Source organism: Rana temporaria, chromosome 5 (genome assembly GCF_905171775.1).
Source record: "Rana temporaria chromosome 5, aRanTem1.1, whole genome shotgun sequence".
Lineage (NCBI taxonomy): Eukaryota > Metazoa > Chordata > Amphibia > Anura > Ranidae > Rana > Rana temporaria.
In genome coordinates, this window is record NC_053493.1 from 429,076,173 (window position 1) to 429,095,763 (window position 19,591).

General features: G+C 53.9%; 1 protein-coding gene across 1 annotated transcript in view; it reads left to right on the forward strand.

The window, feature by feature from the left end:
• Positions 1-1,697: 1,697 nt before the first annotated feature.
• Positions 1,698-19,591, forward strand: part of HASPIN (histone H3 associated protein kinase) — a 39,017-nt gene continuing 21,123 nt past the window's right edge. Inside the window, exons 1-4 of the mRNA XM_040355464.1 lie at positions 1,698-2,936; positions 5,570-5,756; positions 8,158-8,237; positions 13,588-13,788. Of these exons, the coding sequence (XP_040211398.1) occupies positions 1,899-2,936; positions 5,570-5,756; positions 8,158-8,237; positions 13,588-13,788 (1,506 nt within the window). The 5' untranslated portion in view covers positions 1,698-1,898. The remainder of the gene's footprint in view (positions 2,937-5,569; positions 5,757-8,157; positions 8,238-13,587; positions 13,789-19,591) is intronic.

The following is a 19,591-nucleotide window of genomic DNA, read 5'->3' on the forward strand; positions in this document are numbered from 1 at the left end:
GGAGGGGGTGTGAGTAGTAGGACCCATGGAGGGGGGGTGAGTAGTAGGACCCATGGAGGGGGTGTGAGTAGTAGGACCCATGGAGGGGGGGTGAGTAGTAGTACCCATGTATAGTAGGACCAATGTCTTGTATCTTGTGGTGTTTCCTCAGCAGCGCACACCTTTGACTCCAGACTCTTTCCATGGAGGGGGTGTGAGTAGTAGGACCCATGGAGGGGGTGTGAGTAGTAGGACCCATGGAGGGGGTGTGAGTAGTAGGACCCATGGAGGGGGTGTGAGTAGTAGGACCCATGGAGGTGCGAGTAGTAGGACCCATGGAGGGGGTGTGAGTAGTAGGACCCATGTATAGTAGGACCCATGTATTGTGGTGTTTCCTCAGCAGCGCACACCTTTGACTCCAGACTCTTTCCATGGAGGTGTGAGTAGTAGGACCCATGGAGGGGGTGTGAGTAGTAGGACCCATGTATAGTAGGACCCATGTATAGTAGGACCCATGTATAGTAGGACCCATGTATAGTAGGACCCATGCATCGTAGGACCCATGTATTGTGGTGTTTCCTCAGCAGCACACACCTCTGACTCCAGACTCTTTCCATGGAGGGGGTGTGAGTAGTAGGACCCATGGAGGGGGTGTGAGTAGTAGGACCCATGGAGGGGGTGTGAGTAGTAGGACCCATGGAGGGGGTGTGAGTAGTAGGACCCATGGAGGGGGTGTGAGTAGTAGGACCCATGTATAGTAGGACCCATGTCTTGTATCTTGTGGTGTTTCCTCAGCAGCGCACACCTTTGACTCCAGACTCTTTCCATGGAGGTGTGAGTAGTAGGACCCATGGAGGGGGGGGTGAGTAGTAGTACCCATGTATAGTAGGACCCATGGAGGTGCAAGTAGTAGGACCCATGTATAGTAGTCCCCATGTGTAGTAGGACCCATGGAGGGGGTGTGAGTAGTAGGACCCATGGAGGGGGTGTGAGTAGTAGGACCCATGGAGGGGGTGTGAGTAGTAGGACCCATGGAGGGGGTGTGAGTAGTAGGACCCATGGAGGGGGTGTGAGTAGTAGGACCCATGGAGGGGGTGCGAGTAGTAGGACCCATGGAGGGGGTGCGAGTAGTAGGACCCATGTATAGTAGGACCCATGTCTTGTATCTTGTGGTGTTTCCTCAGCAGCGCACACCTCTGACTCCAGACTCTTTCCATGGAGGGGGTGTGAGTAGTAGGACCCATGGAGGAGGTGTGAGTAGTAGGACCCATGGAGGGGGTGTGAGTAGTAGGACCCATGTATAGTAGGACCCATGTATTGTGGTGTTTCCTCAGCAGCGCACACCTTTGACTCCAGACTCTTTCCATGGAGGTGTGAGTAGTAGGACCCATGGAGGGGGGGGTGAGTAGTAGTACCCATGTATAGTAGGACCCATGGAGGTTCGAGTAGTAGGACCCATGTATAGTAGGACCCATGTATTGTGGTGTTTCCTCAGCAGCGCACACCTCTGACTCCAGACTCTTTCCATGGAGGGGGGTGAGCAGTAGGACCCATGTGTAGTAGGACCCATGTATAGTAGGACCCATGTCTTGTGGTGTTTCCTCAGCAGCGCACACCTCTGACTCCAGACTCTTTCCATGGAGGGGGGTGAGTAGTAGGACCCATGGAGGGGGGTGAGTAGTAGGACCCATGGAGGAGGTGTGAGTAGTAGGACCCATGTATAGTAGGACCCATGTCTTGTGGTGTTTCCTCAGCAGCGCACACCTCTGACTCCAGACTCGTTCCACGACTTTGAAGTGAAGAAGCGGAAGTTGTGTCCGGAGGTCATCAGTATTCTGGACTCCTCTGCGGACGCGCTGTCCAGTCCTCTTCAGAAAGCTCCTCTCCTCTCCAGCACCCCCTCCGTTCTGCTGACTGCCATGCCGAGGACAGAGAAGTCTTTTGTCAGGCAGCTGGCGCTGTGTGGGCCCCTGGAGGACAGTGTGGTCAGGTGCTGCTCTGGGGCCCATTCTACCGATGGAGAGAATAAAGAGGACCTGTTGTATGGGGACATTCCCGGAAGAATGGCACATGGTGGTCTCATGGAAGATCCGAGAAGAGGGACACAACCATGCAGCAGAACGGATGAGTCCAAGCTCGGGTCGCCCACCAATCCTGGGTCCGGGGTAAAGTGTCTGAGCATTAAGGTATCCAATGGAAGATCCTCTTTGTGCCTTTTGTCTCCCGTCGGTGTTTCCCCCTCTCCATCTTTTATGTGCCTGGATGAGGAGGAGAAGCACGGACCAGGGGACAGCAATGCCTTCTGTACCAGTCCTGAGCTCTTCTCTGCTGAGGAGGAGGAGGATTTGCCCCACACCTCTGTGAAGGACCTGTTGATGGAGGAGGCCGCCATGTTGGATGAAAGCCCATCCAGCGGGTTCCTGAAGAGAAATTCGTCAGATAAGTGGAATTATTTCAGAAGAAGAACTTTCCAGCCCGTTGTAAAGTTGCATCCAGACGCAGTTGTTGAATATCTGGAAAGGCAGATGGAGAAATGTCCTTGGGGGGCTCGGCGGGTCCATAAGACGGAGGTGGGCACTTTAATTCTGCCTCTGAGAGACATGAGTCTCCGCCAGATGCAGCCGGTTGTACAACTGGACCGCCATTCCGTTACCAAATATTTTCAGGATAAAAACTTGTCTAAGACTCGGAACGTTGAGCCGCGTCTGCGAATCTTTGGCACCGATCTCACCTCACTGACTTTAGAGACGGGAATGAAGACCCCCCTGGTGATCTCTTCTATGCCAAAGAGCCGAATTCAGAACTCTGCGGCTCCTCAGGAGACCACGGGGAGGAAAGTCTGTATTAGTGGCTTCAGTGTGAAGAGATGGGGAAACCGCAGGAAAAAGTCCACCAAGGCCCAGAAGCAGCTTTCCTTCCAGGACTATGGGGACATGTCTCTGTTCCGGGACAAGGAGGTAAGAGTTCTGGGGGAAGGAGGAGGAGGGAGGGAGGTGAGAGTTCTGGGGGGAGGAGGGAGGGAGGGAGGTGAGAGTTCTGGGGGGAGGAGGGAGGTGAGAGTTCTGGGGGGAGGAGGGAGGTGAGAGTTCTGGGGGGAGGAGGGAGGGAGGGAGGTGAGAGTTCTGGGGGGAGGAGGGAGGGAGGGAGGTGAGAGTTCTGGGGGGAGGAGGGAGGGAGGTGAGAGTTCTGGGGGGAGGAGGGAGGGAGGGAGGTGAGAGTTCTGGGGGGAGGAGGGAGGGAGGTGAGAGTTCTGGGGGGAGGAGGGAGGTGAGAGTTCTGGGGGGAGGAGAGAGGGAGGGAGGTGAGAGTTCTGGGGGAAGGAGGGAGGGAGGTAGGTAAGAGTTCTGGAGGGAGAGAGGTGAGAGTTCTGGGGGGAGGAGAAGAAAGGAGGTGAGAGTTCTGGGGGGGAGGGGTGTGAGAGTTCTGGGGGGGAGGAGAAGAAAGGAGGTGAGAGTTCTGGGGGAAGGGGAGCAGGAGGGAGGTGATAGTTCTGGGGGGAGGAGCGGGAGGGAGGTGATAGTTCTGGGGGGAGGAGCGGGAGGGAGGTGATAGTTCTGGGGGGAGGAGCGGGAGGGAGGTGAGAGTTCTGGGGGGAGGAGCGGGAGGGAGGTGAGAGTTCTGGGGGGAGGAGGGAGAGAGGTGAGAGTTCTGGGGGGAGCAGGAGGGAGGTTAGAGCTCTGGGGGGAGGAGAAGAAAGGAGGTGAGAGTTCTGGGGGGGAGGGGAGCAGGAGGGGTGTGAGAGTTCTAGGGGGAGGAGAAGAAAGGAGGTGAGAGTTCTGGGGGGAGGAGAGCAGGAGGGAGGTGAGAGTTCTGGGGGGGAGGAGAAGAAAGGAGGTAAGAGTTCTGGGGGAAGGGGAGCAGGAGGGAGGTGAGAGTTCTGGGGGGAGGAGCAGGAGGGAGGTGAGAGTTCTGGGGGGAGGGGAGCGGGAGGGAGGTGAGAGTTCTGGGGGGAGGGGAGCGGGAGGGAGGTGAGAGTTCTGGGGGGAGGGGAGCGGGAGGGAGGTGAGAGTTTTGGTGGGGGGGAGGAGAAGAAAGGAGGTGAGAGTTCTGGGGGGAGGGGAGCGGGAGGGAGGTGAGAGTTTTGGTGGGGGGGAGGAGAAGAAAGGAGGTGAGAGTTCTAGGGGGAGGAGAAGAAAGGAGGTGAGAGTTCTGGGGGAAGGGAAGCAGGAGGGAGGTGATAGTTCTGGGGGGAGGAGCGGGAGGGAGGTGATAGTTCTGGGGGGAGGAGCGGGAGGGAGGTGATAGTTCTGGGGGGAGGAGCGGGAGGGAGGTGAGAGTTCTGGGGGGAGGAGCGGGAGGGAGGTGAGAGTTCTGGGGGGAGCAGAAGGGAGGTTAGAGCTCTGGGGGGGAGGGAGGTGAGAGTTCTGGGGGGAGGAGAAGAAAGGAGGTGAGAGTTCTGGGGGGGAGGGGAGCAGGAGGGGTGTGAGAGTTCTAGGGGGAGGAGAAGAAAGGAGGTGAGAGTTCTGGGGGGAGGAGAGCAGGAGGGAGGTGAGAGTTCTGGGGGGAGGAGAGCAGGAGGGAGGTAAGAGTTCTGGGGGGGAGGAGAAGAAAGGAGGTAAGAGTTCTGGGGGAAGGGGAGCAGGAGGGAGGTGAGAGTTCTGGGGGGAGGAGCAGGAGGGAGGTGAGAGTTCTGGGGGGAGGGGAGCGGGAGGGAGGTGAGAGTTCTGGGGGGAGGGGAGCGGGAGGGAGGTGAGAGTTCTGGGGGGAGGGGAGCGGGAGGGAGGTGAGAGTTCTGGGGGGAGGGGAGCGGGAGGGAGGTTGAGAGTTCTGGGGGAAGGGGAGCGGGAGGGAGGTGAGAGTTCTGGGGGGAGGGGAGCAGGAGGGAGGTGAGAGTTCTGGGGGGAGGGGAGCGGGAGGGAGGTGAGAGTTCTGGGGGGAGGAGCGGGAGAGAGGTGAGAGTTCTGGGGGGAGGGGAGCAGGAGGGAGGTGAGAGTTCTGGGGGGAGGAGCGGGAGAGAGGTGAGAGTTCTGGGGGGAGGGGAGCAGGAGGGAGGTGAGAGTTCTGGGGGGAGGGGAGCGGGAGGGAGGTGAGAGTTCTGGGGGGAGGGGAGCGGGAGGGAGGTGAGAGTTCTGGGGGGAGGGGAGCGGGAGGGAGGTGAGAGTTCTGGGGGGAGGGGAGCAGGAGGGAGGTGAGAGTTCTGGGGGGAGGGGAGCAGGAGGGAGGTGAGAGTTCTGGGGGGAGGAGAAGAAAGGAGGTGAGAGTGTTGGGGGGGGGGGAGGAGAAGAAAGGAGGTGAGAGTTCTGGGGGGAGGGGAGCGGGAGGGAGGTGAGAGTTCTGGGGGGAGGGGAGCGGGAGGGAGGTGAGAGTTCTGGGGGGAGGGGAGCGGGAGAGAGGTGAGAGTTCTGGGGGGAGGGGAGGAGAAGAAAGGAGGTGAGAGTTCTGGGGGGAGGGGAGCGGGAGGGAGGTGAGAGTTCTGGGGGAGGAGAAGAAAGGAGGTGAGAGTTCTGGGGGAAGGGGAGCAGGAGGGAGGTGAGAGTTTTGGTGGGGGGGTAAAGAGTTCATTCTAAGCGGGTTTTATCTGGCCTGCAGTGTAAGGTGGGAAGTCATTATATTGGGGTGATGTGTGATTGGTGTTTCCTCTCCCCCTCAGGATGTGGGCGGAGCCCTCTCCCCTCTTCATTTCTCGCCTTCTCTGCTCACCTCGTCCTTCCTCAACTCTACGACTGTCGGGAATCTTGACCTGTCCACAGAATCCTTTTCCATTCGAGATACTCATAAGGATCTTCAGCGATGGGCACGACTCCGAGCCGCTCTGTCGCTCCACCGCAAGAAGAAAGGTGAGGAAAAGCGATCGCCATGCAGCGCGCGGCGTCCGCTGAGCCAAAGATCCGATCTCTGGGGGGTTCTTCACAAAGAGACCTCAGCAGGAGGTTTGGTTCTGGATTATGTGGGGCCCCTGTGGGAGGTTTGGTTCTGGGTGATGTGGGGCCCCTGTGGGAGGTTTGGTTTTGTACTAGGTGGGGTCTCTAAATTCTGGGGCCCCTGTGGGAGGTTGGGTTCTCCATTATTAGAGACCTTGTTGGGAGGTTGGGTTCTGGATTATGTGGGGCCTCTTAGGAGATGAGGTTTTGTGTTATGTGGGTCTCAGTGGGAGGTTTGGGTTGTTACTAGGTGGGATCTCTGCATTCTGCATTTGGATTATGTGGGGCCCCTGTGGAAGGTTTGGTTCTGGATTATGTGGGGCCCCTGTGGGAGGTTTGGTTCTGGATTATTTGGGGTCCCTGTGGGAGGTTTGGTTCTGGATTATGTGGGGCCCCTGTGGGAGGTTTGGTTCTGGATTATGTGGGGCCCCTGTGGGAGGTTTGGTTCTGGATTATGTGGGGCCCCTGTGGGAGGTTTGGTTCTGGATTATGTGGGGCCCCTGTGGGAGGTTTGGTTCTGGATTATGTGGGGCCCCTGTGGGAGGTTTGGTTCTGGATTATGTGGGGCCCCTGTGGGAGGTTTGGTTCTGGATAATTTGGGGCCCCTGTGGGAGGTTTGGTTCTGGATTATGTGGGGCCCCTGTGGGAGGTTTGGTTCTGGCTTATTTGGGGCCCCTTTGGGAGGTTTGGTTCTGGATTATGTGGGGTCCCTGTGGGAGGTTTGGTTCTTGATTTTGTGGGGCCCCTGTGGGAGGTTTGGTTCTGGATTATGTGGGGCCCCTGTGGGAGGTTTGGTTCTGGATTATGTGGGGCCCCTGTGGGAGGTTTGGTTCTGGATTATGTGGGGCCCCTGTGGGAGGTTTAGTTCTGGATTATGTGGGGCCCCTTTGGGAGGTTTGGTTCTGGATTATGTGGGGCCCCTGTGGGAGGTTTGGTTCTGGATTATGTGGGGCCCCTGTGGGAGGTTTGGTTCTGCATTATGTGGGGCCCCTGTGGGAGGTTTGGTTCTGGATTATGTGGGGTCCCTGTGGGAGGTTTGGTTCTGGATTATGTGGGGTCCCTGTGGGAGGTTTGGTTCTGGATTATGTGGGGCCCCTGTGGGAGGTTTGGTTCTGGATTATTTGGGGCCCCTTTGGGAGGTTTGGTTCTGGATTATGTGGGGCCCCTGTGGGAGGTTTGGTTCTGGATTATGTGGGGCCCCTGTGGGAGGTTTGGTTCTGGATTATGTGGGGCCCCTGTGGGAGGTTTGGTTCTGGATTATGTGGGGCCCCTGTGGGAGGTTTGGTTCTCCATTATTAGAGACCTTGTTGGGAGGTTGGGTTCTGGATTATGTGGGGCCCCTGTGGGAGGTTTGGTTCTGGATTATGTGGGGCCCCTTTGGGAGGTTTGGTTCTGGATTATTTGGGGCCCCTGTGGAAGGTTTGGTTCTGGATTATGTGGGGCCCCTGTGGGAGGTTTGGTTCTGGATTATGTGGGGCCCCTTTGGGAGGTTTGGTTCTGGATTATTTGGGGCCCCTGTGGAAGGTTTGGTTCTGGATTATGTGGGGCCCCTGTGGGAGGTTTGGTTCTCCATTATTAGAGACCTTGTTGGGAGGTTGGGTTCTGGATTATGTGGGGCCTCTTAGGAGATGTGGTTTTGTGTTATGTGGGTCTCAGTGGGAGGTTTGGGTTGGTACTAGATGGGATCTCTGCATTCTGCATTTGGATTATGTGGGGCCCCTGTGGAAGGTTTGGTTCTGGATTATTTGGGGCCCCTGTGGGAGGTTTGGTTCTGGATTATGTGGGGCCCCTGTGGAAGGTTTGGTTCTGGATTATTTAGGGCCCCTGTGGGAGGTTTGGTTCTGGATTATGTGGGGCCCCTGTGGAAGGTTTGGTTCTGGATTATGTGGGGCCCCTGTGGGAGGTTTGGTTCTGGATTATGTGGGGCCCCTGTGGGAGGTTTGGTTCTGGATTATGTGGGGCCCCTGTGGGAGGTTTGGTTCTGGATTATGTGGGGCCCCTGTGGGAGGTTTGGTTCTGGATTATGTGGGGCCCCTGTGGGAGGTTTGGTTCTGGATTATGTGGGGCCCCTGTGGGAGGTTTGGTTCTGGATTATGTGGGGCCCCTGTGGGAAGTTTGGTTCTGGATTATGTGGGGTCCCTGTGGGAGGTTTGGTTCTGGATTATGTGGGGCCCCTGTGGGAGGTTTGGTTCTGGATTATGTGGGGCCCCTGTAGGAGGTTTGGTTCTGGATTATGTGGGGCCCCTGTGGGAGGTTTGGTTCTGGATTATGTGGGGCCCCTGTCTTATTTGTGCCTTTCTCTCATTCTTCCCCTCAGTTGAGGCCGGCCTTCCATCCCTCCACCTCGCTGACAGGAGAACTGGGAACCAAAGTGCGCACAGCAACTCCTCTTCTCTGGTAAGCCGCTCCTCTGCCAATCAGACGCTTTGCTGGTCCTGACAAATGACGTCTTCCATGTGGGGAAAGAAAAGAGCCGACAACGGGACCCTAAAAAATGAAAAACAGGCTCCTCCCACAAGGACAGGAAACTCCCTGGCGGGAGGGGAGGGGAGTCCTGGCGAGGGGAGTCCTTCTCGGAGTCGTGGCGACGGGAAGTCCTTCTCGGAGTCGTGGCGACGGGAAGTCCTTCTCGGAGTCGTGGCGACGGGAAGTCCTTCTCGGAGTCGTGGCGACGGGAAGTCCTTCTCGGAGTCGTGGCGAGGGGAAGTCCTTCTCGGAGTCGAGGGGAGTCCTTCTCGGAGTCGTGGCGAGGGGAAGTCCTTCTCGGAGTCGTGGCGAGGGGAAGTCCTTCTCGGAGTCGTGGCGAGGGGAAGTCCTTCTCGGAGTCGTGGCGAGGGGAAGTCCTTCTCGGAGTCGTGGCGAGGGGAAGTCCTTCTCGGAGTCGAGGGGAGTCCTTCTCGGAGTCGTGGCGAGGGGAAGTCCTTCTCGGAGTCGTGGCGAGGGGAAGTCCTTCTCGGAGTCGTGGCGAGGGGAAGTCCTTCTCGGAGTCGTGGCGAGGGGAAGTCCTTCTCGGAGTCGTGGCGAGGGGAAGTCCTTCTCGGAGTCGTGGCGAGGGGAAGTCCTTCTCGGAGTCGTGGCGAGGGGAAGTCCTTCTCGGAGTCGTGGCGAGGGGAAGTCCTTCTCGGAGTCGTGGCGAGGGGAAGTCCTTCTCGGAGTCGTGGCGAGGGGAAGTCCTTCTCCTAATACTGGGGAGCAGTACAGACATTATCCCATAGTGCTGCTGTCTCGGGATCTGTGGTTAATAGTCGGTGGGGGGGTGGTCTATGAAGAACATTCTGTCGGGGATCTTCTTCCTGACTTCTCTCTCTCTCCCTGCAGCTCCTGCTCTCTCCATCGTCTGTCGGGGATCTTCTTCCTGACATATCTCTCTCTCTCCCTGCAGCTCCTGCTCTCTCCATCGTCTGTCGGGGATTGTAACGGCTACCCACTGGTAGTGAGGGGTCTCAGCCGTTTGAGACGTCCTTTTCCCTGGCAAGCTGCGATATGCAGGTACCGCCGGTATATCCCATCGAACGCCCTTCCAAGAAACGAGACGTGCTACGTTTGGAGGGTCAAGCAGACTGACTTTATTTGGCATATTTCACCTGCTTATATCTGGTTACAACTGTTACAAGAACAATGACAGTTTCCGCCCTCCCCTTTTCCCAGTAGGGGGCTTCAACACAGACCCCCTGAAACAATGACATCTCCTTGAATTAATCACTTGGCCAGTTTCTAGACGCTTCGGCACCTCACCCCACTTAACATTTCCTGGCCAGGCACATAGAATTCAATTAACCTTTAAAACAATTATCACTCACACATAATCCCCATCAGCATACACCTCACAGGGGGCTGTTTACCTGCACACAAAAGAGGGTTCATTATCTATGCGAAGGGAACATTAGCATTCAACAATGAAAAGAAACTTGTCCAATTAACCCTTTGAGCTCAGAATACACTGTGGTACCTCCACTTGTGACAAGCCATGCAGTTCCTTGTAGTCCCCCTGCACGAAGATTATCGATGTCCCGGCAGCATGCATATGTCCGTTACACTACTCCCCTTTTGTGGAACACTCCGGCAGACCCGGATTGATCCTTTTCGGATCAACTTGGGGATGTCCGGTCTGCTGTTAGGGTAAAAGTTCCGTTTGCCTGGACAGTCGTCGGCCTTCCCATTGGCTTACCAGGTCGGTAGCTGATGGTGACGGTGAATAATAGAATTCAGTTCTGGAACAGTCACTTGCTTTGCTCTCTCAATGGCTCCCTGTTGCTGATGCTCTTGGGAGAGATAGGGCACCACCTGGATGCAAATCCCATTTAATCTTTTGACAATTTCCGCCTGTTTGTGCATTTCAATGTTCAAGCCACGGGACATCTCATAATACATGACATAGTGTCGTTGCATCTCTGATTTCTCACTGGCCAACTTGTCACATTCCCATTTTAGACTGTGATATTGTGCCGGATCTACAGTACATGTCGGGGAAGGTAGTCTTACCCGGTTCTCAGCAGCAAGCGGGTTGATTCCAGCAACGCGGGTGGTCACGGGACAAGCAGCAGCAGGTGTAGGTAAATAAGCCGAAGTCAGAGGGCCAATGTCGTTGCCCAGCACCACCTCGGCAGGTAGGTTGTCCATGATACCAACTGTGGTCTTTCCTGACCCGGCTCCCCAGTCTAAGTGCACCCGGGTGGTGGGTACGCGAAATACAGCACCCCCTGCGACCCGGACGGCAACTGTGCGAGTGGACACGTTCTCTGGCTTTACCAGATGTTTGATTGAATCAGAGTGATAGTAGTCCCGGAATCTCTTAGGCCTTGTGCTACTTGTCCATTCACTCGTACCTCCTGACGGTGATGCTGACGGTTATCCGGAGAGGCAGCTTGTATTGGGTCTGCCTCATACCAAATTCCCAGACATTCCTCAGGGCCCCCCTCGGTCTCCAGGCAGTGGGCCGCAGAGGGACGTGATGGAGTGACCTCTGTGTTGGGTGTTGTGCGTCTCCAATTGTTATTTGTAGCTCTCAAAGGGCAATAACGAGCAATATGTCCCGTGTCGCTGCAGTGATGGCACGTCACCCTAGGCGAATCCCGGGGGTAGTTGCTAGGCCCCTGAGGACGTGGTGGGACTGGAGCCCGAAACTCTGGGCGTGGGGTGACGGTTGGAGTACGCGGTTCTACCTTCTGAGCCAGCCGCGTCGTACCCTGGCTTACTTTCCTTGTCTCCGTGTACTCATCTGCTAGCCGAGCCGCCTCGTTTAAGTTAGCGGGCCGGCGATCTTGTACCCAGTCTTGTATGTCTGCGGCTAGGTCTTGGAAGAAATGTTCCATTAGGAACAGCTGTAATACTTCCTCCCCGGTGTTGGCCTTGCACCCTTGGACCCAAAGGGATGCCACCCTTTGTAACTGGTTGGCCCATTCCATGTGGGAGTCCACAGCCATCTTCTTGGACTCCCGGAAGCGCCGGCGGTAGGCTTCTGGCGTTACGGCATATCGGGTTAGCAGCGCCTTTTTAACTTGCTGGTATTGTAAAATATCCTCTGGAGCGAGAGCCCGAAAGGCTTCATTGGCTTTGCCCGACAATTTCCCCGACAAAATAGTGACCCATTGGTCTGGTGGGACCTGGTGTAGTGAGCACTGCCTCTCAAAATCCGCCAAATATCCATCGATTTCCTCCTCACTTTCTACAAAAGCTTTAAATGCAGTGAACGGTATTTTCTTTCCTGTAGCAGCAGGTGGGGGGAGTAGGAACTGCAGGTGTAATGGGCTGTCTCGCTCTTACCAGTTCCAGTTCTTGTCCCCTCTTCATTTGTATCTCTTCCCTTGCTTCCCGGAACAGCTGGTTGATTAGTTCCACGGACGTTTCTGGATACAAGGATAATCTCCGCTGTACAATCCCAGTAATTACATCTTCTTCGCTGACCGGTGCAAGGGGCTCAGTTCCTTCCATGGATCCATCCATTTCGTCCAGCTCCAGCAGTTCAGCTATCAGCTCCCTCCGTGGTCTGTTGCTGGCGCTCCTACCACGACTCTCTAATAAATCTTTTAGTGTGGATCTTTTCAGCCTGGCGTACTGCGACACCATTCAGCACTTGCTCTTTGGATAAAAGGACCATCCCACCGCTGCCAACCAATGTAACGGCTACCCATGTAGTGAGGGGTATCGGCCGTTGGAGACGTCCTTTTCCCTGGCAAGCTGCGATATGCAGGTACCGCCGGTATATCCCATCGAACGCCCTTCCAAGAAACGAGACGTGCTACGTTTGAAGGGTCAAGTAGACTGACTTTATTTGGCATATTTCACCTGCTTATATCTGGTTACAACTGTTACAAGAACAATGACATCTCCTTGAATTAATCACTTGGCCAGTTTCTAGCCGCTTCGGCACCTCACCCCACTTAACATTTCCTGGCCAGGCACATAGAATGCAATTAACCTTTAAAACAATTATCACTCACACAGAATCCCCATCAGCATACACCTCACAGGGGGGCTGTTTACCTGCACACAAAAGAGAGTTCATTATCTATGCGAAGGGAACATTAGCATTCAGCAGTGAAAAGAAACTTGTCCAATTAACCCTTTGAGCTCAGAATACAATGCGGTACATCCAATTGTGACAAGCCATGCAGTTCCTTGTAGTCCTCCCTGCACGAAGATTATAACTGTCTCTGCAGCATGCATGTGTCCGTTACAGGGATCTTCCTCCTGACATATCTCTCTCTCTCTCTCTCCCTGCAGCTCCTGCTCTCTCCATCGTCTGTCAGGGATCTTCCTCCTGACATATCTCTCTCTCTCCCTGCAGCTCCTGCTCTCTCCATCATCTGTCGGGGATCTTCCTCCTGACATATCTCTCTCTCTCCCTGCAGCTCCTGCTCTCTCCATCGTCTGTCGGGGATCTTCCTCCTGACATATCTCTCTCTCTCTCTCTCCCCCTGCAGCTCCTGCTCTCTCCATCGTCTGTCGAGGGGGGGGGGTCTATGAAGAACATTCTGTCGGGGATCTTCCTCCTGACATATCTCTCTCTCTCCCTGCAGCTCCTGCTCTCTCCATCGTCTGTCGGGGATCTTCTTCCTGACATATCTCTCTCTCTCCCTGCAGCTCCTGCTCTCTCCATCGTCTGTCGGGGATCTTCTTCCTGACATATCTCTCTCTCTCCCTGCAGCTCCTGCTCTCTCCATCGTCTGTCGGGGATCTTCCTCCTGACATATCTCTCTCTCTCCCTGCAGCTCCTGCTCTCTCCATCGTCTGTCGGGGATCTTCCCCCTGACATATATCTCTCTCTCTCTGCAGCTCCTTCTCTCTATCGTCTGTCGGGGGGGGGGGGGGTCTATGAAGGACGTTCTGTCGGGGATATTCCTCCTGACTCATCTCTCTCTTTCTCTCCCTGCAGCTCCTGCTCTCTCCATCGTCTGTCGGGGATCTTCCTCCTGACATATCTCTCTCTCTCTCTCCCTGCAGCTCCTGCTCTCTCCATCGTCTGTCGGGGGGGGGGTCTATGAAGGACGTTCTGTCGGGGATCTTCCTCCTGACTCATATCTCTCTCTCTCTCCCTGCAGCTCCTGCTCTCTCCATCGTCCTCCTGACTCATCTCTCTCTCCCTGCAGCTCCTGCTCTCTCCATCGTCTGTCGGGGATCTTCCTCCTGACTCATCTCTCTCTCCCTGCAGCTCCTGCTCTCTCCATCGTCCTCCTGACTCATCTCTCTCTCCCTGCAGCTCCTGCTCTCTCCATCGTCCTCCTGACTCATCTCTCTCTCCCTGCAGCTCCTGCTCTCTCCATCGTCTCTGTACTGCGATGATCTCACCGATGCGGAGAAGGTTTTGGCGGAATGTCAGCAGGAGAAGCCGATTTCTTTCCACCAATGCCTGACGCAGGATCAGATCCTCCTCTGCCAGAAGGTGGGGGAGGGGGTGTACGGAGAAGTCTTCCGAACGGTGCGGGGCGACCAGCTGGTGGCTCTAAAGGTCAGTGCAGATGAAGAGGTATGGGGGCCAAATCTGAAGGGGGACTAAAGTGAGGTGTACCTATAGGGGGGGGGACTATGGAGAAGAATATTAAGGACCTACCTAACCTCAGTGATACAGGGAGGTATGTAGAGCGTAATGATCACCATCCTGTAGAATCTGACTGTCCAAGTTTCTGTGATAGGAGGACCTACCTGTAACGGTCACCACCCCACCCACGACGGCTCATCTGACACAAATCAGCAGACACCCCATTTCCCCAGAATCAAGACGAGACGCAGCTCTGTACAAATGTAATGACCCTTTAATGGTTTCTTCTCAGCTTTTTATGTAGTTACAATCATGTGACCGTATTCAAAGGGACAATGAGATCTCCGCCCCCCTAATCACACACCAAGGCTAATTACTAAACATTCCTTCATTAACAGCATAACAAACAAAACACCATCGCACACTGAGTTCCCTAGGCAGACGTTCAGTCTCTGCATACAGCTTGACACCTATTCACACCTCTGAGCATCACTAGGCTGTAGACAGTGTTATCGCACAATTAAAGGCCTTTCAAGAGCTAGCCTCATCCTAACATATGAACAGTCTTCACAGAGAGATGAGTCACTATTGACTGGTTGGGTCACAATTAACCAACAACTTGCAATCTCTCAAAATCCTGCAATATGAACTATCAGTGATGTCCCATCTCATGTAATACATGAATTATGATTAGCCACCCTATGCCCAAAAGGGGCACAAGGTGAACTTAGGGCCGCTGGCACAGGAGTATCCCCCATCCCTCAAAAGTCTCTGGGTGTCACGGGTCATCCCGTTACACTACCTAACCTCCAATCCGACTACTCTCCTGTGATAGGAGGACCCACCTAACCTCCAATCCGACTACACTCTCCTGTGATAGGAGGACCTACCTAACCTCCAATCCGACTACACTCTCCTGTGATAGGAGGACCCACCTAACCTCCAATCTGACTACACTCTCCTGTGATAGGAGGACCTACCTAACCTCCAATCCGACTACTCTCCTGTGATAGGAGGACCTACCTAACCTCCAATCCGACTACTCTCCTGTGATAGGAGGACCTACCTAACCTCCAATCCGACTACTCTCCTGTGATAGGAGGACCTACCTAACCTCCAATCCGACTACTCTCCTGTGATAGGAGGACCTACCTAACCTCCAATCCGACTACTCTCCTGTGATAGGAGGACCCACCTAACCTCCAATCCGACTACACTCTCCTGTGATAGGAGGACCCACCTAACCTCCAATCCGACTACACTCTCCTGTGATAGGAGGACCTACCTAACCTCCAATCTGACTACACTCTCCTGTGATAGGAGGACCTACCTAACCTCCAATCTGACTACACTCTCCTGTGATAGGAGGACCTACCTGTAACGGTCACCACCCCACCCACGACGGCTCATCTGACACAAATCAGCAGACACCCCATTTTCCCAGAATCAAGACGAGACACAGCTCTGTACAAATGTAATGACCCTTTAATGGTTTCTTCTCAGCTTTTTATGTAGTTACAATCATGTGACCGTATTCAAAGGGACAATGAGATCTCCGCCCCCCTAATCACACACCAAGGCTAATTACTAAACATTCTAGACGTGTCTGCCTATAATTATCACTGCACATTCCTTCATTAACAGCATAACAAACAAAACACCATCACGCACTGAGTTCCCTAGGCAGACGTTCCGTCTCCGCATACAGCTTGACACCTATTCACACCTCTGAGCATCAATAGGCTGTAGACCGTGTTATCGCACAATTAAAGGCCTTTCAAGAGCCAGCCTCATCCTAACATATTAACAGTCTTCACAGAGAGATGAGTCACTATTGACTGGTTGGGTCACAATTAACCAACAAATTGCAATCTCTCAAAATCCTGCAATATGAACTATCAGTGATGCCCCATCTCATGTAATACATGAATTATCATTAGCCACCCTATGCCCAAAAGGGGCACAAGGTGAACTTAGGGCCGCTGGCACAGGAGTATCCCCCATCCCTCAAAAGTCTCTGGGTGTCACGGGTCATCCCGTTACACTACCTAACCTCCAATCCGACTACTCTCCTGTGATAGGAGGACCTACCTAACCTCCAATCCGACTACACTCTCCTGTGATAGGAGGACCTACCTAACCTCCAATCCGACTACACTCTCCTGTGATAGGAGGACCTACCTAACCTCCAATCTGACTACACTCTCCTGTGATAGGAGGACCTACCTAACCTCCAATCCGACTACTCTCCTGTGATAGGAGGACCTACCTAACCTCCAATCCGACTACTCTCCTGTGATAGGAGGACCCACCTAACCTCCAATCCGACTACACTCTCCTGTGATAGGAGGACCTACCTAACCTCCAATCTGACTACACTCTCCTGTGATAGGAGGACCTACCTAACCTCCAATCTGACTACACTCTCCTGTGATAGGAGGACCTACCTAACCTCCAATCCGACTACTCTCCTGTGATAGGAGGACCTACCTAACCTCCAATCCGACTACTCTCCTGTGATAGGAGGACCTACCTAACCTCCAATCCGACTACTCTCCTGTGATAGGAGGACCTACCTAACCTCCAATCCGACTACTCTCCTGTGATAGGAGGACCTACCTAACCTCCAATCCGACTACTCTCCTGTGATAGGAGGACCTACCTAACCTCTAATCCGACTACTCTCCTGTGATAGGAGGACCTACCTAACCTCCAATCCGACTACTCTCCTGTGATAGGAGGACCTACCTAACCTCCAATCCGACTACTCTCCTGTGATAGGAGGACCCACCTAACCTCCAATCCGACTACACTCTCCTGTGATAGGAGGACCTACCTAACCTCCAATCTGACTACACTCTCCTGTGATAGGAGGACCTACCTAACCTCCAATCTGACTACACTCTCCTGTGATAGGAGGACCTACCTAACCTCCAATCCGACTACTCTCCTGTGATAGGAGGACCTACCTAACCTCCAATCCGACTACTCTCCTGTGATAGGAGGACCTACCTAACCTCCAATCCGACTACTCTCCTGTGATAGGAGGACCTACCTAACCTCCAATCCGACTACTCTCCTGTGATAGGAGGACCTACCTAACCTCCAATCCGACTACTCTCCTGTGATAGGAGGACCTACCTAACCTCCAATCCGACTACTCTCCTGTGATAGGAGGACCTACCTAACCTCCAATCCGACTACTCTCCTGTGATAGGAGGACCTACCTAACCTCCAATCTGACTACTCTCCTGTGATAGGAGGACCCACCTAACCTCCAATCCGACTACTCTCCTGTGATAGGAGGACCTACCTAACCTCCAATCTGACTACACTCTCCTGTGATAGTAGGACCTACCTAACCTCCAATCCGTCTACACTCTCCTGTAATAGGAGGACCTACCTAACCTCCAATCCGTCTACACTCTCCTGTAATAGGAGGACCTACCTAACCTCCAATCTGACTACACTCTCCTGTGATAGGAGGACCTACCTAACCTCCAATCCGACTACTCTCCTGTGATAGGAGGACCTACCTAACCTCCAATCCGACTACACTCTCCTGTGATAGGAGGACCTACCTAACCTCCAATCTGACTACTCTCCTGTGATAGGAGGACCTACCTAACCTCCAATCTGACTACTCTCCTGTGATAGGAGGACCTACCTAACCTCCAATCCGTCTACACTCTCCTGTGATAGGAGGACCTACCTAACCTCCAATCCGACTGCACTCTCCTGTGATAGGAGGACCTACCTAACATCCAATCTGACTACTCTCCTGTGATAGGAGGACCTACCTAACCTCCAATCTGACTACTCTCCTGTGATAGGAGGACCTACCTAACCTCCAATCCGACTACTCTCCTGTGATAGGAGGACCTACCTAGCCTCCAATCTGACTACTCTCCTGTGATAGGAGGACCCACCTAACCTCCAATCCGACTACTCTCCTGTGATAGGAGGACCTACCTAACCTCCAATCCGACTACTCTCCTGTGATAGGAGGACCTACCTAACCTCCAATCCGTCTACACTCTCCTGTAATAGGAGGACCTACCTAACCTCCAATCCATCTACACTCTCCTGTGATAGGAGGACCCACCAAACCTCTAGTCAGTTGGGCAGGATCTGGCAGTTATTGTAGATCTGAAGAAGATTGCAGTCTGTCTGGTGAGGTTGGTTGCCATCTCTGAAACCTCCAGGTTCTTTCCTCCACACCGGAGGCCATACTCTACATGTGGCTCCTGTCACATGACTCTTCCAATCAGGTCTGTCTGTCAGTTTTTCAGGCACACCTGATTGGATGGTCCATTCATCTCTATAGGCCGCTCATGCAGGGGACAGGCAGTGTACGCGCTTCTGCAGGGCTGCCAAAGTTTGCTGCTGCATCTTCGTCTACTTCCACGCATGCACACAGTGGGGGGTGGATGAAGATGCAGTAGGGGGTCGGTGCTCATCTGAACGAGGTCTAAGCCAAGATCTGAACAAGGCTGGAATGGGCTACAAGACCAGCAAGAAGCTTGGTGAGAAATACAAAATATCCATCGATCGTCGTCCTTGGTCTGGAGCTCCGTGGAAGTATTCTCCTCATGGGGTGAGGATGGTCATGAGAAAAGTGAGGGATCCGCCCAGAACTACATGGGAGGAGCTTGTGAAGGATCTCAGTTGGGACCCCAGTTCCCAAACACACCATTGGTGACACAATACACCGCCATGGATTGGAATCCTGCAGCCCCCGCAAGGCCCCCTCCTCAGGAAGACACAAGTACAGAACGTCTGACGTCTCCCAATGATCATCTAAATGATTGAGATAAGGTTGGGAGAAAGTTCTGAGGTCAGAGAAGATCGGGGGAAAGTTCTGAGGTCAGAGAAGGTCGGGAGAAAGTTCTGAGGTCAGGGAAGGTCGGGAGAAAGTTCTGAGGTCAGAGAAGATCGGGAGAAAGTTGTGAGGTCAGAGAAGATCGGGAGAAAGTTGTGAGGTCAGAGAAGATCGGGGGAAAGTTCTGAGGTCAGAGAAGATCAGGAGAAAGTTGTGAGGTCAGAGAAGATCGGGAGAAAGTTGTGAGGTCAGAGAAGATCGGGGGAAAGTTCTGAGGTCAGAGAAGATCGGGAGAAAGTTCTGAGGTCAGAGAAGATCGGGGGAAATTTCTGAGGTCAGAGAAGATCGGGAGAAAGTTCTGAGGTCAGAGAAGATCGGGAGAAAGTTCTGAGGTCAGATGAGACCAAAATTCAGCTCTTTGGCATCAACTCGACTCGCCGTGATTGGAGGAAGAAGAATGGTGACTATGACCCTAAGAACTCCATCCCTACAGTCACACGGGGAGGGGGAAACATGAGGATTTGGGGGGTTCCTCTGATAAAGTCCAGGCCGACTTTGCCGCATTGAGGGGCCAATGGGCGGGGCCATGTATTGTAAGATCTTGGAGGAGAACCTTCTTCCCTCAGACAGAACACTGAAGATGGGTCATGGACGGGTCTTCCAGCATGACAATGACACAAAACATATCACCAAGGCAACAAAGGAGCAGCTCAAGAAGAAGCACATGAAGGTGATGGAGTGGCCTAGCCAGTCTCCAGACCTTAATCCTATAGAAAATATGTGGAGGGAGCTGAAGGTTCGAGTGACCAAACGTCAGCCTGGAAACCTTAATGACTCGGAGAGGATCTGTAAAGAGGACAAAATCCCTCCTGAGATGTGAGAACCTGGAGGCCAACTCCAAGAAATGTCTGACCTCTGTGACCCCCAACAAGGGATTCTCCACCAACTACT